This window comes from Glycine soja, chromosome 16 (assembly GCF_004193775.1).
Source record: "Glycine soja cultivar W05 chromosome 16, ASM419377v2, whole genome shotgun sequence".
NCBI lineage: Eukaryota > Viridiplantae > Streptophyta > Magnoliopsida > Fabales > Fabaceae > Glycine > Glycine soja.
The window spans coordinates 25,691,245-25,716,844 of NC_041017.1; the positions used below are offsets into that span (position 1 = coordinate 25,691,245).

Genomic DNA, 25,600 nt, shown 5'->3' on the forward strand with positions numbered 1-25,600 from the left:
AACGAAACATGATCCAATCGGATACCCATTTAGAACCTCACGTAGACAATTTCAAGTCATGTAGGCCGAGACAACAGCTAATTGATAATGATGAATGCCAAGATGCTGTTGCCAATCTGGGACGCTACTAGTTCTTGTACAAGAGATTAACAGTAAAATTTTAAACTAGAAAACGTTACTCATCTCAGCACAACATCAGTAAAAAAGAAAAAAAAAAATTAAGCACCAAGTGCTACTCAAGGAATCAGGATTTTATTACTCATCAATTGCGTTGCGGCAGAAAAACAAAAAATGACATTTGAAACTACTCCTAAAGATAATGCCGTGAAAGGCAAATGTTTATTTGCAGAGCAGTCAGTTCAGCATCTTATTCGGTATAATCTATCAATTCAAAGCTTTGTATTCTTTTCTGAATCAAAACAAGTATTGTGTAACTAATACATTTTTCCAACGATGGCAAATGGCATGACTGTTAAATAGGAAAATGACATGCATTTCCCTAGTCTCAAGTTCAGGAGAACTGGTGAAGCCAAATGCTAATAACGGAGACATGGGCATGGAGAAGTAACCGTTGCCATATTGCCAGTTTGACTACTAAGCAATTGACATTTGATATATACCATAACTGATTCTGATCGAAAGCCGATGCAGGATGAAAGACTTGGTGATTTTTCCATTTCATTATTTCAAAGGCCTTAGAATTGATTTTCAAAACAGACCCAGAATTTAAAGATTTGATTTTGGCCTGTGGAATTGATTGGGTCTTTCGGATGGTGAGCCAGATCACAAAGAACTGATGACTATACTCACAATACCTCCCACCTCATTCAGTTTGCATGAGCAACATCCACAAGATTTGGAACGTATCCATGGGATCTTAACAAAATAGTCAATCCCTGCAATGCCCTATATATACTATCTGTCTCAGGATGTCTCTCATCCAAGGAGTAGAACTCCACCATACTATCATTGCACCCAATAACACTACATCCCGGCACTTTTCGGAACCCGGTATCTCTCATCGCGACCTTCAACCGGGCGACATCTTGCGATCTTCCTAGATCCTTGTAAATGTTCGAGACCATGACAAAGTTTCCAGGGTTATTGGGTTCAAGTTCAATGAGCCGCTGAAGTGCCAGCTCTGCCATTTCCACATTCTTGTACATCCTACACGCCCCAAGCAGCGCTGCCCAAATAACCGCATCTGGCTCCATAGGCATCTTCCTCACGATATCCACAGCCTGGTCTATAAGACCAGCTCTTCCCAACAAATCCACCATGCATCCATAATGCTCAATCTGAGGCACAATCGAGTAATCATCAACCATCGATTGGAAATGCAAAAGCCCGTTTCTCACCAACCCCATATGCGTGCAGGCCGACAAAATCCCAACAAAAGTAACACCGTCCGGCCTCTCTCCCGCCCTCTTCATCCGCTCAAACAAACTCAAAGCATCGGCCACGTGGCCGTGCATGGCAAGGCCGTTAATTATAGTGTTCCAAGTTATTATATCCTTCACATCCAAGCCATCAAACACATCAAGAGCTTTCTCTATAACCCCACATTTCGCATACATGTCAATCAAAGCATTTCCAACAAACAAGTTCCCCTTATACCCAATACTCTCCGCATAAACATGCACCCACTTACCCATCTCAAGGTCCCCCAATCTCGAACACGCTGTCAAAACCGCCACAACGGTGTAATCATTAGGAACAACCACACCATCACTACCTTCTTTACCTTCACCTTTAACCAGCACCAACATCCGTTTAAAACACTCCAAAGCCTCCTTAAATAGTCCATTCCGAACGTACCCTCCAATCAACCCATTCCAAGAATAAACATTCCTCACAGGCATTTCCTCGAACAACTTCACGAACGATTCAACCTCGCCATTTGTCGCGTAACCGCTCAACACGGTGTTCCACGACATCACGTCGCGGTCCGGCATTCTATCAAACAGCTCCCTCGCAGCCACCATGTCCCCCAACTCGATATACCCCGAAACGACCACGTTCCACAGCACCACGTCACGCTGCGGCGCGAGGTCGAAGAGCCTCCGCGCGGAAACCATGTCGCGGCACGCCACGTGTGCTGCAACAACAGCTGTCCAAGCGAACACGTTCTTGTCGCGCATTTCAGCAAACACCTTGTAAGCATCAGCAACAAACACTCCCCCTCTCAATGAATACATGTGAATCAACGCGCACCCCACAAACGTGTTCGACTTAAAGCCGCGTTTGGCTACAACGCAATGAACCTCTTCTCCTTCTTTGGCAGCGTTCGCAGTGGCACAAGACTTCACTACCATGGGGAACGTGAAGCAGTTGGGGGACGCGCCAGCGCGGTGCATTCGCGCGAACAAAACGACGACGTCGAGGTGGCAATTGGCTTGGGCGTACCCTCGGAACATGGCGTTCCACGTGGCGCCGTTTGGTTGCGCCGTTTTGTCGAACACTCTTCGCGCGCGGCGAATTCCACCGAGGCGCGCGCATGCTGTGATGAAACTCGGGGTGACGTAATCGTTTCCCTCGAGTCCGTGGGTCACTATCTGGGCTTGGATCTGGTGCAGCCGCACGCAGGTTCCGCATGTCCGTAACAGGGAAATGAACTTGTCTTCCACCACTCTGTGCAGTGGTTTCGAAGTTTGGTTCACCGCTAGCTTCCCTATTTTGGTTTGCATGGTTGCATTTGTGGCCGTGGATTTTTATTTTTATCGGATACAGATCAACGGCTTGTGTAGCGCCTGGGTTCTGGTGCGGTTCAACCCGACCCGACCCATGTGTGTGTGAGATGCGATTATCGTGTAGCGGTTACGTGCTACTAGCACCTTCTTCCATTTGGATTTTCTTCTGGGCGCACCGCAACGTTTGAACATGGTATATATGTAGAAACAAACGTTTGAATCTTCAACCGCTGGTTCTTTTCCACGACATGGACCAGTCCATAGACTACTAGACAGGACGATTTTTACTTTAATTTGGGTCTTGCCAGGTCATGTTAATTGGACAGATCAAAGCTCTCTTTGTTGCGTGATCAAATTTGTATCTATGCTTTCTTCATTTCTTGTATTATTGTCATTCGTACAAAAAGATGATGGGAAATGTGTTTTGATTTTGAAGAGTATTTGTTTTTTTCTATGTGAGGTACTCCTCCAAGTCAAACTAATCTTATCTCCAGTATATAACTATCTTTTGTTCTAAGAGAATTTTATATATAATAAAAATTAAATACTTAAAGATGGGTCTTGAGATCTTATGAATTTATGCTGAAATATCAAATAATATTTTTTTATATTTAATTATTTGAAAATAAAACACATAGTATCATAAAAAATATATTTTATTCCATTAAACAGATAATATAATTTTAATAAATCTAAAAAAATATGATTAATTTTTAATCGGCAGTGTTATTTAGCACGAAGGAAAGAATGCACGAAACACGAGAACACATACGCGGATGGATACTGTTTTTTAAAATAAATATTAATTAAAAAATAAAAAAAATATGTTAATGTTTTTGAGAAGACACACTTTCGTGCATGTGGCATGGAAAAGTTTTCTTACAAAACAGCAATTTCCCTTGTCTATTTAAATTACTCATATGTTATTATTTATTATCTAATTTATATCTTTTTAAAAAAATTACATTCATATAAATATTTATATAAAAAGTAGGTATGACAAAGAGATAAATAAGAACATTAAATTGACTCTCCTCATTTGTGTTCATGCAAAAGATAAAAATGATTAAAAGAAGTGATATTATTTTTTGAAATTAATTCGTACTCTCATCAAATTTTATTGAATTCGGATAAACTCGTATAAATATATATTTTAAAATATTAATTATATTTATGATTTAATTTATTCTTTATATTTAGTCCCACAAAAAAAATTTCTAATTTCATCATTATCATCTATCATTGATAAAATATCATTTCATATTAAAACTTAGGTACATTTTATTATTTATAAAAATAGTAATTTCACTATAATTTTGATTTTTTTTGTGTGTGTATATATATATATATCAATCAATATGAATTTTTTAATAACATTGGGAAAATTAACTAAAAAAGTGATTTTTTTAATAAAATGTCACATTTCAATTTGAATGAAAAAGGAGAAAAATAAATAACAACTTCAAATTATTTATAAAACAATACATAATAATATAGAAAAAATATTACAAAATTATGAATTTTTTTTAAAAGTCTCATTTAGTCGTGGGTCTAGTGTCGTCACTCTTCTAGACGATCTTGAGGGTCAACCTTGTCTACATGTGAACACAATAGGATCATATACAAACTCTTACTACTCTTTCGGTTATTTTGAAGAGTGATGGATGCATTAAGGATTCATTAATGATTTGTTTTGCATAATAAAATTATGAAAATAATATGTTTTTCCTCCTCTAAAATAATTAAAGCTAACATATTTTATATCATTATAAAATAAGAAAAGTTAGAATTTTGTCCCAACAATTTTTTTTTGTTTTGGTCCTTCTTAAATTGTAATATGTCAAATTTTGATTATGAGCAAGATTCATCTATATCTGAACTTATATGTGATGGTTTTATAATTTAAATTTTAAATATGATTTTTGAGGATCAAAAACCGTCACAAATAACAAAAAAATCACCACAAACTACAGAGAAAAAAATACAAGAAACATATTTGCACATTTTTTTCAATTTATGACACTTTTCTGCAATTTATGACAATTTTCTGTAATTTATGACAATTATTAACTCCTAAAAATCCCTATGTAGGTTCAAATATAAAAAAACCTTACTTCAGACCAAAATTTGACACATTATAATTTTAGAAAAAATAAAACAAAGAAAAAATTTACAAGAATGACATACATACTTTAACCAATAATTAATGCTTATGTTTATCCTTTTAATTTTTCTCCTTTTTTTCTAGTCTAAGCTTTTCGTGAGCAAATTACTAATGCAACTAATATATTATCATATGAGACGGACAAAAAAAAAGATTGTCACATGAGCATGACACAATAAACATTTTGAATGACATGGTGTTGATGTTGGAAATTTGAAAATAAGTTTCAAAGACTTACAAAAACTTACAAGATAACTTCACTCAATGATTCTAGTCAACAAATAAAAGTATTTTTGAGTTCGTGGGACTTAGAATCACATGATTCAAGGATGTGAATTCTTTTTATTTGAATCAACGGCTTCTTGCACATCAAGTTGTGAAAAATCAAGTTATTTGAATTCTATAGTAATCTTTGTTAAAAAGACAATGCATTGAAATTTGATTTCCACTAACAGACTTGAAGGAATCTAACAATTATACACCTTTTGAAGAAAATATAGTTTTGTATGTAAAATATACAATTTTTTATGAGATATATCCAATTAAGCAATTTTGAAAATGATTTCAAAAAACAATAAAAGAAAGAAAAAGTTATAGAAAGATGAACAATTAAATGTAAAAGAAAGGAACATAGATAGAAGAAGGGTCCTAGGAAATGAAGGAGTCATAGGCAAAACATAAGTCATTGAAAGTAGAATTAGAGATGAAAAAAGCAATTGCATTGAAATAAAAGATGACTTAGATCATACATTTTTCTCATGGAATCAGTAACCATGTCGATGTGCAACGTGATTGGTGTTATAGAGATTATGCAAGTGTTTTTAACCAAATGAAATGGCTACAAGACCTCCTATTTATATATAGATTTTCTAGTCTAACAGTCAAATTATATGATTTTGATACGTTTACATTGATTCCAAACTCCTTATCTATGATTTGGACTCCTGTCTTTGAAGTTTTGAATTCGATAACGGCCAAAGGCTGTGTTTTCCAACCATTTTTCAATGACGCCTCCAAGAAATAACAACTAAAAAGTGTTTGCCAGTGTTTTATGGGAAATAATCACCCAAAACCGTTTTCTAGGTGCTTCTCTAATGACTGGTTCGCAAATCCTTTTACCTAAAAAATATACTCAATGCTCAATCTAAAAAAAGATTTTCAACATCTTTATAGTGTCTCTCAACACTTTGTCATTTTTACTTCAAAGCTCATCATATCTTCAAATGACATATTTTTTAGGAGATTATTTTTCAGGGATAACATATTTCAAAGAATTTCAATACTAAACTATTGTACTTTGTACCTCAAAAATACTTCCTTATGTCCTCTTCATAAAATAACTTAATCAAATTTTTCATTAAGTCATTTTTCGATATCTATAATACCTTTTATAAATTTTACTTAGCGCCCCTAACACATGGCTACTACATAGCAAGTGAATTTATTTTATTCCTAAAACAATTAAAAGTCATATTTCAATCCCTATAAAATTTTTATTTTAATTATTGTAAAATTTAAAATTTAATTTCCGTCCTTATAAAATCAGAAAGTTTAATTTTAGACTTCATTACATATTATATTCATTATATTCTCATTCTTAATTTCTTAATATAATTAAACAATATTAAATAAACTGAACATAATATTCATAACTTGTTTTAGAGGACATAATATTCATAACTTGATAATATTATTAGTAAGGGCAAGTGTGGGACGAGTTACAACAACTTTTTTGGTCCTACCTAACCCAAAATTTCGTTAAGGTTGTTTATATAAATTTGAATCCAACCAGATCAAGATTCAATAAAATACATGCCATTATTGGGTCAACTCAATTTATTAAAAATACAAAAGTATTTCCATTATGTATAGTCTAATAAGCTTGCTTTCTTACATATTAGATTGGAGAGTTGAATATCATTAAGTGAGATGATTCCTTTTGATCCTAATTTAAAATTGATATTTTTGATAAGGTTTTCGAATATTAAGACAATGAGATAAAGGAATCTCATTTTGTTAATAAAAAAAAAACTAATTATGATAGTAGTGTTTTAGAAGTATTTAACTAGGAGTAAGAGTATTAGATCACTCAACTAATGTTTAAACAATGTCAAATGGGTATTCAAATTATATCATAGAGGTGTACAAGTCAAAATAAAAAATGTGACATGATATGTCTAACATGTATGAATTGTCATAATCATAAAACATTTGACAGGCTACCACAACATTCTAGAGAGATGTCCGTGATTTCTAAATACAAATCTAAAATTTTAGCTTTTTTATATAGAAAATAAGTTATTTCTAAAATAAGCGGGATGTTTGAGATTAGGCTTAAATTTAGAAAAATAAATAAATTATTTTTATGAAGCTGAATGTTTGTGGCTTATGATTATTTTCTTTCAACTTGTTTTTTTTAATCTATTTTTATACTATTGTACTATGTAAAAGCTAATATTTTGTTGCATACAAACAAAAATTGATGATGATTATAATCGATTATTGAAATAATCTATCTTTTACAGTTGTCCCAAACACACCCTATGTCATAAAGTAACATTTTAAATTAATCTAAGATTTATAACTATTTCTGATATAAATCGTGCAGACTCAATAGGAAGTTAAACTAACACAGTTTACATGATTAATTACCCGTGACTTCTAAAACAACAGAGATGACTCCCTTCTCAATCAATCAACAGCATTGTTTTACCTCTCCCCATTCCAAATCCAATTATCATGAACTAATCACTCCACTCCATCTTCAAAACTCCCAAATAAAGCCTGACCTGAGAGGAGATAAGTGTAATTAACCCCATGAAAATATGGGTCGAAGTTATGACCATATCAAACAATTCTCAACTCAAGGTTTGGATATCCAGCTCGAGCTTTGTGTCGTTCAAATAGATCTTGAAGTGCTTCAACAAACTGGCTATGTATTTTGGCAACCTAAAACAAAGTAAAGGAAATAAGAGATAAAAAAGTTTAGTCATGTGTAGCTGAAATTTGTAAATATCTTGCAGATCCCATACCTTGCAAGTACGTATCTAGAAATAGTTTATTCATATTATGCAAAATTGCAATTCTTGGATTATAACCATCTGTAAATTTTGCTGTACTAGAGCCTAAAGGACTACAAAACAAAGTTTATTCCATGGAAATCAAAATCTTCTGCGTAGGACAAGAGAAGATATGCCTTTCAAAGTTAAAACCAGACGGAAGTTTTCCATTCTTCCAATATTTCTTTACTATGTTGGCAACTTTATAAAAAGATGAAAAGACAAACTTTTTTAACTAGAAGATGACATAAAGTTACTATGGATACTTGGTGAATGCCAGTTAAAATAAAGAGGCATGATAGTATATACCTCCTCAGGAGTTGGCTCGGGAGTTTTCTCGAGCTCAATTGGTCTACCCACTACCACATGCATTGGATGTTTAAAGGGTATCGGAGATCTGAAGAGAAGAGATAATCCGTGTTAAAAATGAGTTCCAGATAACAACTTCTATGATACTAGTTTAAGCTTCATACTGATACACTGGTCAAATGACTGCTGTCCGCAAATCAATGATTTCATTCTATATAAAAGACTTGTGTGTATAAAAAATGCTAAAAACTGACTGTAAAAGGCACATGCATGCTGAAAAACATTAATTAATCCACCTTTTCCAATTCTTAGCAGATATTTTAAGCTGAACCAAACAAAGCCGACCTTTCCTACTATGTACCAAACTGACTCTCAAATTGGTTTGACATTTTAGAAATGGCTTATTCTATAGTTCCATCTTGTTGAATTTAATTCATTGAACAACCTCAAGTTTGAATTAAAAAAATTAGCTTTATTCATCATGCAAAACCCCCTTGACTAGCGGAAATAGGAGTAAAAGAGATCACAGGAAGGTAGCAAATTCTCATTTAAAAGAAACACATACCCAAAAATTCCCCAAAAATATACTGGGGAGAACTTGACAGCCCTCGCAAAATTCAGAACTAACTTCCCACCTGGTTTCCACCACTTATAGACATTTGACTACAGCAAAATTGCACCAAAGGGAATTGATAGTTTATTTGATTGAATAGACAAAATCACAAACATAAATTAGCAACATTAGCAGATAGGAAAATAATACAAGCAACATTTTAGTTTAAGAATTTTCTGCAGCTAATATCTTGGAATCAGCAAATGGTGCGTGATTTTTCCTTAAGAATATAAGATAAATGGACAAGAAATAAATACCTGACCAAAGCAGAAAACTGGAACCAGGGGTTTTCCCTTCTCCATTGCTATGCGGACAAATCCTCTCCTTGATTTAAGAAAGGCAATCTAGAAAGCAAATAATTCTTAATATTGTTAACCTGTATGAATATAGATCAAATTAAAGCAGTTTCATATCATAAGACCCATTTTATTTGGAAACCTTTTCTGCCTATCTGTACAAACAGTAGAAACAAGTTAAATGCAACCCAAACCAAAGAGTAAAAGATACCACCCAAAACAATCCGCAAGAATAGCCACCAAATTATCTAACCACTAAGATGATGTACTTATCCTGAATGTACTCTTTGCATAACTTTTTATGCATTTTGTGACAGTACAATGATTCAATCATAAAAGAAGCAAACATGTGCAATGACAAGGTGCTTAATTGGTAGATTGAAATCAGTTGGACCCATTGCAGTAATCAAATTGAAATGACTTCAGCCAATGTCAGAATTCAAACAAACAGAACTGTGATGGCAGCAATGATCTTTAGCTTTGCATGCATGAGGCATATTAAATGAAAGATTTGTTTCACATTTTTATTACAATCATCACATAGTGCAAGCAGGTATGAGTTTGCTGCCACTAATAGCAACCAGTAGTAACATGGCTCATGTCTACCTCATTAAATTGCTTGTCATTTATTCTAAATGGCATTATCTCCATTTAAACCAATAGCCTAATGGCATTGCTGCTCAATTATTCTAACTACTATGTCGTTGTTGGTCATTGTATTTCTTAACTTATAGGTCTTGTCCTTCACATGCAAACTTTCTGTTATAGACCAGCAACCACAATTACACCAGCAAATACAGGGGACAACACAGCCAAGCACCAACACTGCCCAAAGGCCACCTCGCAGAATCATCAAACCGCAATATCTCAGGGATTTTGTCTAAAAGAATTCTGTTAGGGAATTATGATGTGGCAAGCTAGGATTGGTTAATCGATTAGCTACTTCCATCTGCCCATTTGTTTGAGGATGATAGGCAGTACTCATCTTCAATTGAGTGTCTGCTTTCTTGAACAACTCCTTCCAAAAGAAGCTCATAAAAAGTTTGTCTCTGCCAGAGACTATCGAGGCGGGAAACCCATGCAGTCTCACCACTTCTTTAATGAATAACTCAGCTATTTCCTTAACTGTATAAGGATAACTGAATGCAAAAAAATGAGCATACTTAGTCAGCCTATCCACTACCACTAAGATAGTGTCTTTCCCTTGAGCCTTTGGTAACCTCCAATGAAATCCATTGAGATATCAATCCTGGAATAGGTAGAGGCTGCAGAAACCCTGCAGGAGCTAATGTACTGGCCTTATTTCTCTGGCAGATTTCACATGCAGCAACATCGTCCCTTATAATTTTCTTCATTCCTTGTCAAAACACCACATTAGCCACGCTCTTGAATGTTCTAAAAAACCCTGAATATCCTCCCAAAGGGGAATTATGCAATTCTTTCAAAAGTAGAGGGATTCTAGTGAAATTTCTTGACAAAACTAGTCTATCCTTGAAGTATAGTTTACCTCCATGAATGGTATATCCAGGCTTCTCTTCTGTTTTAGTTAGAATCCCTTAATAAATTCCATATAATTGAGGATCAGCTTGTATTTCTTCCTCCCAATCAGCCCATTCCTCCTCTTGCACCAACGAAATTGCTGAAAATGAAAACTGTTTGGATAGTGCATCAGCCAATAAATTCTCCTTGTCTGGTCTTTAATGAATATCAAAATCATAACCAATCAATTTAGTAGCTCACTTGAACTGTTCTTCACTCATAAGCCTCTGCTCATTTAGGAACTTCAAATTCCTTTGATCAATCCTAATTAAAAATTTCTTTCCTAGCAGATAATGCCTCCATTTCTTCACCGCTAACACCACTGCCATCAGTTCCCTCTCATATACTTACTTGAGTTGAGCCTTGTCTGATAGAGCCTCGCTTCAAAAAGCTAAAGGTTTCTCTTCCTGAAATAAAACTGAACCCAGTCCAGTTCCTGATGCATCAATTTCCAAGATAAATTTTTTAGAGAAATCTGGTAGTGCCAAAATAGGAAGCCTGCTCATTGCATTCAAAGGTTGTGCAATTTTTCCATAATCCTTTACAAATCTCCTGTAATGCCCTGTTAACCCCAGAAATCCTCTTAATCCTTTAGCATCCTTAGGTCTAGGCCACTCAGCCATTGCTGCCAATTTACTAGGGTCAGCTTCCACACCTTTTCCTGAAATATTATGCCCCAAATATTCCAAAGAATTCCGACCAAAATTGCATTTTTTTCTTGTTCACCTACAATTTATGTTGCTGCAAAACTTGTAAGATTGCCTTCAAATGCAGGTGGTGGTCCTCAAGGCTACTACTATATACAAGTATATCATCAAAAAATACTCATGCAAACTGCCTTAAGAAGGGTTGAAGCACCTCATTCATAAGTGCCTGAAAGGTGGATGATGCATTAGTCAACCCAAAAGGCATGACCAAGAATTCATAATGACCCTTGTAACATCCCATTTTTTGTAGACTAATTTAAAAGGAGTTGTTATTTGTAAATAAATAGAGTTTTATGATAAGGTTTTTATAATTGAATAAATAAAGAGAAATAAGTGTATTAAAATAATGATTTGAGAGAAAATAAAAAGAGTATTTTATTTATTTGTTTGATAGAGAATAAAATAGAGTTTTGTTTTTATAAAATAATAAATAAATAAATAGATTAAACCTAGATATAAATAGTGTTAGGTCAGTTTTTACACTGACGGGTGTCTCTTTTTTCCCTCATTTTCGTTTTTCCTCTTCTCCTCCACAAAACCCTTTCTTTTTCCCGCAGCCCACCAAAGCTATCTCAGAAAAATGACGATCTCGGACTCATTCACCGTTGGATCGTCGTGAAATTTGAGCACCACGTTCGCAACCCAATTCAGAACATTCTCACCGTTGGGAATTGTAAAAACATCTCAGAGCTAAGAGAAATACCCTTCGCACCGTAGCTTTCTCTTTTCCCGCAGAAACCCAAAACGGTCTTAGTAAAACTACGATTCCGGTTTCGTTAACCATTGGATTTTCATGAAATTTGGATATGTTGTTCGAAATTAAAGTGCGCACACTTTCACCGTTGTGATTTGCGAGATAATATTCGTGGAGGGAGAAAAAGGAATCGCATGAAGATAGTACAAATGGAGGCTTTAATCCTTTCTCCGTCTCGCTGACGTCTGGGAACTCTATTGGAACAGTCGGAAGAAAAACTGGAGGAATCTCAGGGAACCGCTAGAGATGCCGCTATCGATGTCGGAAGACACGTGTGTCCGCTTAGAGGTAAGGGATGAGTTATTCACAATTGGGGGTTAGTGAGAACATGTGTAGGGATCCTTAGAGGATTAAATTGGGATTTTATTTTGGGATGTTTATTAAATTGCAATTTTTCCTTTATGATTATAAATAAAATATTGATGTTCTGATAAGAATTGCTTGATAAATTGTGCTCTTGATATTTGTATATTTTGATCTATGATTTTGATATAATTGTGTAATATTATTTGAGAGGTTTTAGTCCCCAGGTTGTAATAGTCTTTTGTATAAATTGTTATATTGAGGATATGAAATGATGATTCAAATTGTATGTGATGAATTGAACATGTGATGAATGACGGAATACATGTATATTGAGATGTATATTGTGTTGTGAGCTATGAATTGTGCAATCACACAACTGTAAGACCCTTTAAGGGCGACAAGTTTTGCGCGACAAGTATTGTGATGGGATCCATTGTGGGAACCCAACAAATTTTATCACAAGCGCGACGAGTTAAAATGATTTTGAAAATAATTGAGTAGTTGTGTGTATTGCATAGTTCATAGGTAAAGTGAATATGCTTCATGAGGTGTGACAACATGCTATTTTGAGATTATACCATTGTAATTGAGATCGAGTGTATATGATAAACTAAGTATGCACGTGATTGAAATGTTGTGTGCATTGAATTGTAAACTGTGGATTGTACAATCACACGACTATAAGACCCTTTAAGGACGACGAGTTAATGCTAAGACCCTTTAAGGGCGATGAGTTAATGCTAAGTCCCTTTAAGGGCGACGAGTTAATGCTAAGATCCTTTAAGGGTGACAAGATAATGCTAAGACTCTTAAAGGGCGACGAGTTAAAAATATTTGAGAACAATTGAGGAGTCGTGTATTTTGTACAGTTCATAGATAGAGTCTGTGTGCTAAAATATTTTCTGGGTTGGACCTGAATCAAGAGGGAGAGGCCCTAATGGACTCTTCGGAGTGTAGGTCTTGGGGGTCACCCGGTTTGAGTGCTCCTTTAAGCCTATGTTGATCCCATATGGTTGGAGCATTCTCGCAAAACACTGTGACCCTGACTGGTTTCCCTATGATATTACCTAGTGAGAGTGACTTGACTTGCTAGTGTGTGGTTTGTCTTGTCATGTACTCCTAGGCGGCCGATGAGGTTTTTCACTGACATGGTACCACATTACATATAGGATTGAGTCTTAGTGTATCTACTGCATAACGTTTGTGTATTGTTCTATATTGATTGATTTGATGATATGGTATTTAAACTATTGAGTACGCAAATGTTGTGAAAATGAATGAGACGTGTGGTGAAATAACGTGAGTTATACTCAAGTAAATTGTATTTTGTTATATAATATTTATACTTATATGTTGTTTTATTTTTCTCTATTAGTTAAGAATGTGATAACTCACTCCCTGTGTGTTATTTGTGTTTGGATCCTGTGATGATCTTGAACCTTGTGTTCGGGGGAGCAAATGGCTAGGTGAAGTGCTTTAAAGAACTTTGTGCTGAAGAACGTTGGGACACAAGGCTCTGATAAAATGTGACAGTGGGGCATAAGTTTTACGTTAGTCTATTTTATTTTATCTCACTGATTTAACAAAATATTTTTGTAAATTTTGATGGCCTTATTTTGAGTCGAATAGGTTTTAATAAGTTTTAATTGATAATAGTGAAGTGAATGTGAACCTTTTACCCGTGCGAATTTGGGTATTTGTAGGGCCTTAAGTTGAGGATCTTGGTTCCCTCCTGGATAGTGATAGCATGATCTCTTTCTTGATGCGGTGGTAGCCCTTGAGGTTCCTGAAAAACTTGTTCAAACTGTGTCAGCAGCTGTACCACCAGGTCAGGAACTGCTTCCCGACCCTTTTCTCCTTCCACCCATTTTAATTCCACCACAAACCCTTGGTCAGATTCTAGCATGGTCCCCTTGATCATTTTCATGCTAATGGCAGCTTTTATCAACTCTGGTTCAGCTTTCAATAGGACTTTTTTATTCTGCATTGGCACTGTTAATGTCAATTTCTCAAAATTGGCCTCAATGGCCCCTAATCCAGCCAGCCATTCCATTCCTAACACCAAATCCACACCACCCAATTCAAACAAATAACAATTCTGTGTGATTTGTAAATCTTGCAATTCAATAGGCAAGGATCTACACACTCCTTGACACCTAACCTTGTGTCCATCTCCTACTTCTACAGAATATAAGCCTGTAGGGGTTACCTTCAACCATAGCTCCTTAACTAACTTTAGCGATATGAAGTTATGAGTGGCTCCACAATCAATTAGCACAATCACCTTTTTATTCTTAATTTTTCCCCACAACTTAAGAGATTTCCGGGTGGTAAAACCCCCAATACTATGCGGGGATAATTGGTGAAACTTTCCTCTCTCTTCTTCTTTATCCTCCCCTTGTAGGCTCCTAGGATCTCCTTCTTCCTCCTCTTCCATAATAATCAATCTAAACTGTCTATTTTTGCACATATGTGTAGGATTATACTTTTCTTGCATGTGAAACACTCTCCTTTCCTCATCTTTTCATTTACCTCCACACGAGACAAATTGTGGAACGTCCTTCTACCTTTCCAATCACTTGTCCCTGTTTTTACAACATTCTAAAGGTCAGACACCTTATTGTTTGCTGGCTGCCAATCTCTTACCCCCTTCTACCCCGAATGAACAGTTTCCTGCAAATTACTCCCCCTCACATTACCCACGGGTAACTTCCCTAAAATTTTGTTCTTATCCTCCACTCTTCGAGCCTTAACCATGGCTTCCATCAAGTTCTTTGGCTCATGAAACCTTACTTCAGTGCTAATTTCTTCCTTTAACCCCTTGAGAAACACTTCCACTAGAAATGGCTCCTCCAACCCCTTCACCATTTCAACACACTTCTCAAATTGACCAATGAATTCCTGCACTGTCTCTTCTAGTTGCATTGCCAGCAGCGCTTGAAAAGGATTTCCCAAGCTTGAAGCCTGGATGGAACCTTTGAGTGACAGCAATCTTGAACCCATCCCAAGAATGATTTGGATTCCAAGATTCCCACCATTGGAACCAACCCAAAGCTTCTCCATCCATCGCGATCATCACTGCTTCCAGCTTGTCCTCTTCCCTAACTGCCCATAACCGAAAGTATTGCTCAATCTTGGTATCCAGCCCATTGGATCCTCACCATCGAATATGGGCAATTCTAAATTCCTCCACCGATTGCCGTTGTGCGCTGCCATACCTTCATCCCCTCCGCTCGCCTAAACTGTATGCACATTTGTCGCTGGAGATTTTTTCTCCCACGCCACTGTCAACCTTTGGATCATCCCTTCGATCGAGCTCAGCCGCGATTCCACTGTTTCGCGATTCTCCTCCATCGCTTTCTCCATAGCTTCCATGCATGTCTCCATTCTTGCGTTCACCTTCACCACCATTAACAATTCTACGCTCCAAGATCAGAACTCCAGTACCAGTTGATAGAACTGGACCAGAACGAGGGAATTCGTTTTATTTGAATTAGAATGCTACAACTCAAGGATTACACACCCTGATGGATTCGAGGTCTATCACCTTCCTATTCTCTTCTCAATTTCTGTTCCCCCCGTAACTAACCCCTGCCACAGCTATTTATAGCCTCTTATCTAACCACAATTGGTTATAACTAACTAACTAACAGTTAGTTATAACAAACTAACAGTTATCTTAGCTGTCCTACAACTGACAGCTCTCTATCTAACTAACAGCTATCTTAGCTGTCCTACAACTGGAAGCTCCCTAACTCTTCCAAGGGTATTTTCTAACATACACCTTTCCCCATCTACTTTCCCGTCTATCGTTTGCCTACGTGGAAACGGGTATGGGACAGTAGGAGCAAGGATAAAAGGGAGGAACGGATCCTGGAGCATTTTGGGCCCATGGGCAGGGAGGAAGCAGACCCCTCAAAGTGTCTGTAACCATATTCATTTCTGTTTTTGAGAGATTACAGATGTCTAGCTCTGCTGCAGGGAGTTACTCTTCATATTTTAAAATAGAAATCCAAGTTTCTATCAGCATTTGCAGTGAATATTTCTTTCTGGTTCAAAAGCTTCTAATACAGTATTTGTGTAATAGATAAAACAAGCTTGATCAACCTTTTTGTGTATTAATAATTGAGCATAATCTGAAAATCCACAATTATATACTCTCTCATAATCAACATTATCAAATATCAAGAATCAGATAAAACTTAAGAGTGTTATTGGCTAATCTTACTGTCATATCATAGCTGAAACATTTCAGGCTACTGATCCTAAAATTGAGTCTATAGCCTGTATAAATGAATCAAAAGAATGTATTTTTCCCATTTTTCTATCTAAACTAGATATATATAATATATTAGACATGAAATATCAGAGATGGAAGAAACCAAAGTGTTATGACTATCAAACATATCCCAGTCAAATGGTAATTCAGCCCAAGCATTTGCATGGTCAGGGAAAATGCCTATACCAACATATTACTCCAACTTTTTTTTTTTTTATCAGCAAAGATAATAGTATATATATTAATGAGAAAGAAGTACCAGAGGTACTAAGTACATAGGTAGGTTACCATACACATGGTTCCATAGAGACATATTACTCCAACTTGACATCAGTCATAATCATATATATCCAAAAGAATAAACATTTTCAGTTAGGATTAAAATATACATACAGTTAAGATGGTGAGGGAGTGTGAAAACTGAAAAGCAATGTACCTCAGAACCATGCTCAATGAGAAATGCTTCTTGCACTCCACCAGGTATCAAGATACAACTATAGCCAGCATCCAACAGGGAGGTAAACCTTTTCTTTGTCACTGGCGTTAGACCCAACCATGTCCATATGTGTCTCAAAAATGGTGTGTAAAATATCTATTTGTCAAGTGTAATAAGAAATTTTTTAAATTATATCCTCAATAACCTTCACAACAAAACAGAGTCGATAAAAGCCTTACCGCACTGCTAGCAAGAACTTTTATTTTAGGAAGAGGCATAAAACATGTGTTGTCAGCTAATGCAACAACTCCAATTGGCAAAACTGAATGTGGTTCATAACCAAAAACTGCACGAAAAGACATACTGTTGTTAATTTTCATGAACTACTAACAATTAAATTTGGCTTAAATATGTTTAAGGTCTCTAATAAAAGACCGAATTTTGTTATGGGTCCCTAATAAATTTTTCATTTTTTTGAGCCTTTAATATATTAAAACTTATGTTTTGAGTCCATGTAGCCAGTTAAGTGATGACATGACACCATCACAATTGTTGATAATGTTAGGAAAATCAATTTGTAAGGTGACATGTCATCACTTAACTGATGACAGGGACTCAACAAAAATTTCAATATATATGGAACTCAAAACAACAAAAATAAATTATTAAGGACCTAGAAAAAAAAATAGTCATTTATCATGGACCTTAAACATATTTAAGCCAATACAAAAATGCGAGTCATCATCATAGAGAGAGATTAGCTTAAAATTTGTAAACATGTTTCAGATCTAGCTCTGCCCAAGGATAAGCAAGAAATCGCTTCATCCAGGACAGTTAGTCATATTTATACCATGTCAATCAAGTCTTTAAAATAAAAGAATTGTTTCATTTTAAAATGAATCCTATTATAAACCGGTTTGGAACATTAATAGTTAAAAAAATTGTTTGGGCAGAGGTATTGGCGCTATAATGGTCTATCCACAAATTATAAAAATTAAACATATTTTATTAAAGTCAAACCTTAATTAATCAAATTCATAATTCATATTTGTCTATGTACATTTAATTGATGACGAATTAAGAAACACAAATGCTAACTAGTATACTCAGAGCAATGGTAAAAGAAACAAATAGAAAGTTTATATTAAAAAAGGAAATATTTATTGTATCAAAAATACAAAAACCATTGAATGCATGCTGTTATAGGCGCAATTATAAACATTTAATAGGGTGTATTTAATGCTCCTTAATAGCTTGCTGCCAGAAGCTTTAAGAAATTAAAACTCAAAACAGTTACTCAGCAATTTAAAGTACCAACAGTACCACCCAATCTAGTATGGCCTTCTTCAGAATATTCAGGCTAAGTTATACTTTTCACAACTGTCAGTCTGTCACCCAGCATCGAATACGAATGAAGCAACCAAAGGGAACAATAATCTCAAGTCTCTACCTTCCTATATCAATAGTTCCACTTTTTCCTTTCCACCAATATCAAGTCCACATACCCAACTTATTCAAAAAAGAAAAAAAAAACAATTTCAAATTTCTTGCCATTTTTAAAGAAAAAAATTGCTCATGAGATGAGAGTTACCACTCACTTCTATACACTAATTTAGGGATATCTCTAGTCAATATGAAATCTCCAACACATCTCCCTTACACCGAGAACTGGACATATGCAGATGATATGATAACAGGTGACTCAATAAGCCCAACAATAACCACTAGGATAGGATCTAATACCAACTTAAAATTTGAGTTTGAACCAAACCCAACACCCCCCCTCCCCCCTGCCCCCTCTACATACACTATCTTGATCATATCTCTAAAATATTCTCCAAGGTGAAACCACACAAATACTAATTGACCGCAAAGAATGGGAAAGCCAAAGCAAAGGTGCACTTTCTTCTAAGAAAATCCCTCAAAAGTAAAATTTTGAATGAATAGTTTGGGACACACCATAAGCACGACTGGGATGAAAAGCCTTCATATCCTCCACATGAAGCGTGATGGGAAAGTAAGCGCAAACGTGCTTGCATATGTACCTGAAACACACCCAAGTTTTTTTTTTCTTCTGGAGAAGACATTTTTTTATTCAAACACAAAAACAAGATACTCAAACTGTGTATCATGAAAAGCATAATAATAATAATAATAATAATAATAATAATAATAATAATAATAATAATAATAATAATAAGTACCTGGATAATTTTCTACCGAATTTGCTCTTTTCATCAACAGGAATCACCATCAGCACGAAAAGCAAACCGAAAAGTCTGGCATAACAACCTTCTCTTATTAACATCACACACAGAGAGACACACACGTGCATGTATATATACACACACGTGTGTGTAATTTCAAGGGAAGAAGCTAAAGGAGAGACAAACGAACAAGAATGCTTTGTGGAGAGAGAGGAAGAAGATTGCGAAGAGCACCAACGCGGCGTTGAAATGAATGGTTCCGAGCCACAGCGCCAGGGCCAAAATCGTCTTTAAATAATTTGGTGACGTATCACCGAACACCTCACTTCCCTTGAACACCTTCTCCCCCTCCGCCGCCGACGCGTCGCCGGAGCTCCGCCGTGGTTCCTCTGTCGCCGCCGCCGTGCGCTGCATGGTTTGATTGCCGAATGTAAGAAGGAAGTGTTGTGTTTATGAAGGAACAAGGAAGCGGCGTGGAGTAAACAGGGGAAAGTGTGAGGGGCAAAAATGTCATGTGGATTTTCGTCTCTTCTCGGAGTTTCCATCTTGTCTCGTGTCTTAATATTTTTTTTATTTTATTTGTTCGGAAAACAGACAGTCATTATGGCACATGGAAACGTAAATGGCGAACGCTATACTTTGTCTGAAACGATGGAGTGTTCATTGTTTGTTTATTTATTTATATGTGATTGGATAAATCCACGTAGGCATAGTTATGAAACTGACTCTTTTTAAAATAAAGGCTATAAAAAGGTTCTAGAAAGAAAACTAAAGTGGGAAAATAGATTCTTTGATTAGAACTTTTGGCTCCATGTAAATTCACAATTTTTATAATTTTAATCTTTTTAAGTTTATTACTCACACTTAAATTTATGATTTCTATTCAAGGATTGTATTTTATGTATAATTAAGTTTATATTTTTTTTTTTACAAACTTGATATAGATTAAAGATTATTGATAACTTTATTTTTATTTTAAATTAAATTATTTAAAAAAGAAAAGAAACGAGAGAAGGGATAGAAAATAATGGGAGAGTGGGAAAAGAGAGACCTGAGAGGGTTAATTTGGAAATAAGATATTTTTTAATTATTCTTTCACTTAGTTTTTTTTAAATTTCTTAATTTTTATACAAAAAATTAAGGGACTGTTTGAATTATGATTTTTTTTTTTGATTGCAGAGATGGTGTATTATTTTTATTTTATTTTCTGTTCATAATAGTTGCTTAACTTAAGGCCAAGAAAAACTAAAATAAGTTAGGCTAGAAATCAACTAAGAAAATCTTTTTCCTCCCATCTTTTCTTAAGAGAGCCTTGAGTTTAAGTTTAAACAAATAAAAATATGTTTGAAAGATATCTAAATTAACCATAAAATTTAAGGAAATTTGTAAATATGGTGCAACAGGGAAATTGTGTAGTGGACTGGTGAGCCAACCTTGCCTACTCTCACGATATTGACATTCATATGCCTCCAAGACCTCCTTTGGGTAGTTATGTATTGCTCCCTCAAGATTTACTTTGGAGTTACTTTTCTGCGTTTGGTTAGGTTGTATATACTTGTGGGACTCCCCTTGACGGAATAAAAGAAGTAATAATTAGTTAATATTAATGTATAGAAGAAAGAATAGTAATTTTTTAACTACAAAGAATAGTAATTAAGTTTATATTATTTAAAGTGGTTAAAATTCATTTTAATACATTATTAAGCTTCGACAAAATTTTAAACTAAAAAAAACTAAGTTTATACTAATATTTATAAATTAAAATATGATTTAAAATATTAAAATTGAATTAATATGATTTATTTAATTTGTTTTGGATGAGCTTAAAATCCTTTTCTAAATACCTACAAATCTAAAACTCTCTCCAAAAACTCTCACACTCTTATTGATTCTCTCCTTCATCACTCCACTCTAAAGAGGTTGAAGAATCTTGAATCATATACTCAAGAACATATTTTCTCTTCTTTTGGAGCTTCATAGTAGTCCTTAGAGTGACAAGGTCATCCTTCTTTCTTTCTTTTCTCTTCTATTTTTCCAGGAAGAGAAAAGAAAGGATTTTCTTACCTAAAGGTTATGTTTGGTTTAGTGATTTGGAGTTTGATATTTGACTCTCGTGTTGTTGTGGTTGGTAGACAAAGAGGAACCTTCTCCTTTTTGCCAAAGTATCTTCCTTTCATCTCTCTTCCTCTAAAGTTAGGAACTTGAAGAACCTATAGTTAAAGGAAACTCTATTCTTTTTCTTATGCCTTGGTACTTTATGATGACTTGATATGTTGTTAAGAATTTATTTGAGGGTTAAGAATAGGTATTAGGTGACATTGGGTTTTTAAAAGTTGAATTAGTAATTTTGATTGATTGTGATTTGTTGATGAAGATTTTCTATCCTAGACTTGTTTTGGTCTTGATTATGTCTTATAATTGATGAAAAAATGTTTCAAATTATTCGATTGATGAATTGGTTGTTTAAAGTTTAAAAAATGATGGATCTCGAAGAAGAATTAGAGTTTTTGCATAAATCTATTATTAATCCCCTAGCAAGAATACCAAATCAAACAAGTAGTCATGGTAAATAGAATATTGTTCCCCCAAAGACTTGCCTCAATTCCTAACACTTTCATTTTTTTTCTACTATTTAAACAATCAAATTTTTTATTCATTGCTTGAAATTATAAATTAGAAAAAGGTTTTATAACAAATAGAAAAAATAACTTAAAAACCATTTTTTTTAAGATTTTGATTAAAACTTATAAATCAAAGAGAATTTGAAAACAAATATTTTAAAACCGTTGGGAATCATGAGTTACACAAACACCAATCTCATATAATAAAAAAATTAATTACATCCCAATTTCATAATTCATAGTTATATATAAAGACAACATTGCTTCTTATCCCAAATTCATTAGGAATAAAAATTCTTAATTTTACAACTTACTCCTGCTAACCAAGTGATTTTAGTAACTCAAGAAAGGGAATGAATTGAGTTACTATGAACCTTTAATCCCAAAGGAATTGAATATATCTAAATTTATATAATCTTTAAGAGAAGGAATGAATTTATACTTTTGTTGGAAAATGACAATGCCATATTAGGATTGGGCAACTTCGATGACAAGGAAGTACCTGAGTGAACCCAAATCCATGGTCTGAAATTGACTATGAAAGTGAGACTTAAGCCAGAGAATGCCATCAAAGTCATTGCCAATGATGATGGTGTCATCAACATAGACAATAAGATAGATGCGTAGACCAGATAGAGAATAAAGGGAAAATACTGAGTGATGAACTTCACAATGAGTCATACCAAACTCAAGTAGAGGAGAGATAAAATGACCAAACTAGGCACGAGAAGATTACTTCAAGACATAGAGTGAGCCGCGAAGCTTACAAACAAGGAGTGAGCCACCTGAGACTGTAAATTTGGATGGTTGATCCATGTACACCTTTTTTTTGTAACTCATTATGCAAGAAAGAATTTTTTATGTCCAACTGGTGTAGAGGCCAATGTCAGATGGTGACCATGACAAGAAAAAGCCGAAGAAAGGTGATTTTGGCCACAAGAGAAAAAGTGTTATCATAATCAAGATATAAAATTTAAGTATAGCCCCTAGCCACAAGGTGAGCTTTCTAATGATCAATAGTGCCACTAAATCAAATCTTCACTGTATAGATTGATCAACACTCAACTGTGGTTTGTTGGGAGGTAAAAAAAGTAAGGAGCAAGCTCCAATGTGTTGTTGGCATCCAAAGCACCCATTTCTGTCAACATTGCTTGTTGCCTATTGTGATCAACCATAGCTTCACTTTTAGACTTAGGAATAAACCCATAATCCAAAGAATAGATAAAAGAGAAATATAAGGGAAATAAATAGTCACAATTAAGAGTAAAAGCATATAAATGATTAGGATTATGAGTTGATGAAATACCTTTGCGCAGTGTAAAGGGATGTTCAGGTCTAGGCGATGGTGGTGGCTGGACGTTTGAAGCAAGAGATGATGTTGGAGGATCATTGGGTGGTGTTGTCAATGGTGCCTATGTTAATTGGTATTAGGTTTTAGTGGAGGTGGAGTAAGACATGGTAGAGTAGGAGTAATGATTGTCACTGAAACAACAAGTGGAACCTCCAAAGGAACATTTTCAACTATGAAAGAAAAGAAAGAAGTAGTATAAAAACAAGTAACATCAGTAGAGACCGGACACTATTGAAGTTGAGGAGCATCAGTAACCTTTCTGGAGGCGAGAGTAACCTAGAAAATTATATTTTAGGGACTTGGCAAAGAGTTTATTTTTACTTGGAGTGAGATCATGGACAAATCATGTACTCCCATAGACACGGGTAGGAACAAGATGGAGGTACTATTAAGGATTCTAGATGGAGTAAGAAACTTGATTATCGAGAACCGATGAAGGCATGTGGTTCATTAGATGATAGACAATAAGAATAGCATCCCCCCCCCCAAATGAAGTAGGACTAAAACTGGGAAGACAAATAGTGTTTGATGTGGTGATTTTTGTGCTCAACAACACCATTTTGATGTGGTGTGTGGATACATGGTGTTTGATGAAGAATCCCCTACAAGTTTAAAAAGGACTAAAACTGGGAAGACAAATATTCCTTTGCATTATCAATTCATAAAATTTTAATTGAAGAGCCAAAATGATTTGAATCTTAGCATATAAACTTTGAAAAATATAAAAAAAAAAATCAAAATGATTCTTCATTAGAAAAACCCAAGTACAATGAGAGAAATCATCAATAAAAACATCCTAATATGGAATAGACTAGACTAGGACCTTAAATATGAGAGTCAACTAAAATAAAAGGTGACACATCATGCTTATTGCCATGAGGACCATAACTGCTACGAGTATGTTTACCTAGTTGACACGAGTTGTACTGAGATGACTTACCAGTGGACAAATTAGGAACTAACAAACACAATTCTCCAGACTTAGGTGCCCAAGGTATTGATGTACGAGAGTTAGAGAGGAAAGGGAGACATAGGCAACCAGAGGCATAAATTGATATAATCCTCCAGACACATGTCTAGGGATAACAAGGGGTAGGATCTGGGTAGGGTCCAATAGTACCCATCCCATTACCCGCTTTTTAAAAAAATATGCATACCCAACCTCATACCCGCGCATGTAGCAACTTGAATCTTTATCCTCGTACATGTTGGGTACCTATATATCCATACGTGCACTTGTGACCCGCACTTTACTTATGTATAAAGTTAATAAATCAATAAAAATATATTAACTTGAAAAATTACTACAAATAAATTAAAAATTTACTCTTAAATAATCCAAATATATATAACATTAAAGTATCTGAACATAATATTAAAAACAAACAAACAACACATTGATTCGTCTAAACTTAAGTCATAAATAAATAACATTACAAGAAAATCATCCAACATTACAAAGATAAGTCATTAAATAGGTACAAACATAAACTACTAATTTGAAGCACCAAACAACACACAATATTGATTCACAATTGAAAGTTAATTTTAAAAGAACTTGTCAACAAAGTCATAAATTTATACATAAAGTAAATAATAGTTCAATAAAATGTGAAACAAATTTAATATAAGGTATGTTGAATTAGAGTTCATTATTCTCTATTAGAATATTACTATTAGTCATAAAATGAGAAAAATATAATTTTTTATAAAAGAGTATATATATATATATATATATATATATATATATATATATATATATATATATACTAGAGTACTGATTACAACAAATATTTGTGGGTAAATATCTTCCCTGATATAATTTTTTTTTTATAAAAAAGTATATTTATAGTATAAATTATTTACTTAATTAACATATTTTAATTACATTAATATATATATATATATATATATATATATATATATATATATGAATTATATGTGCGGGGCGGGTACTACAGTACTGATTGCTGCAAATATTTGTGGGTAAATATCTGCCATGATCCCCATTTATCCCCAACTACAATAAATAGGTAATTACCCTCCCCACTTAAGGGTACCTTGTCCTATTCCAATCATTTGTCCAATGCATCGATCCTCTATCTTGTACAAGAGCAAAATTATTAACAAAGAGGTCATTAGTAATGAGCCTTGATAGCCTTGAGGTCTATAGTATAATATGATATGATGACTTTGCAATTAATTTTGACTCATTTTAGAACAAAGCTTTGGAGCTTTACGAGAGAAAAGTCTTTCTAGGTTCTCAAGA

The 25,600-nt window shown here is 34.6% G+C and overlaps 2 protein-coding genes across 2 annotated transcripts; both read right to left on the minus strand.

The window, feature by feature from the left end:
- Positions 1–230: 230 nt before the first annotated feature.
- LOC114389159 (pentatricopeptide repeat-containing protein At3g29230-like) lies at positions 231–3,084 on the minus strand. Its single transcript, XM_028349776.1, has one exon. The coding sequence runs from the start codon at positions 2,685–2,687 to the stop codon at positions 828–830; it is 1,860 nt and encodes a 619-aa protein (XP_028205577.1). The 5' UTR covers positions 2,688–3,084; the 3' UTR covers positions 231–827.
- A 4,249-nt stretch (positions 3,085–7,333) lies between these two features.
- On the minus strand, positions 7,334–19,999 carry LOC114391071 (diacylglycerol O-acyltransferase 2D-like). The gene is made up of 9 exons (XM_028352066.1): positions 19,550–19,999; positions 19,357–19,431; positions 19,112–19,197; positions 17,392–17,498; positions 17,153–17,308; positions 9,093–9,179; positions 8,788–8,885; positions 8,223–8,310; positions 7,334–7,803 (listed from the first exon to the last, which is right to left on the minus strand). The coding sequence occupies exons 1-9, from the start codon at positions 19,771–19,773 to the stop codon at positions 7,702–7,704; spliced, it is 1,023 nt and encodes a 340-aa protein (XP_028207867.1). The 5' UTR covers positions 19,774–19,999; the 3' UTR covers positions 7,334–7,701.
- Positions 20,000–25,600: the final 5,601 nt, after the last annotated feature.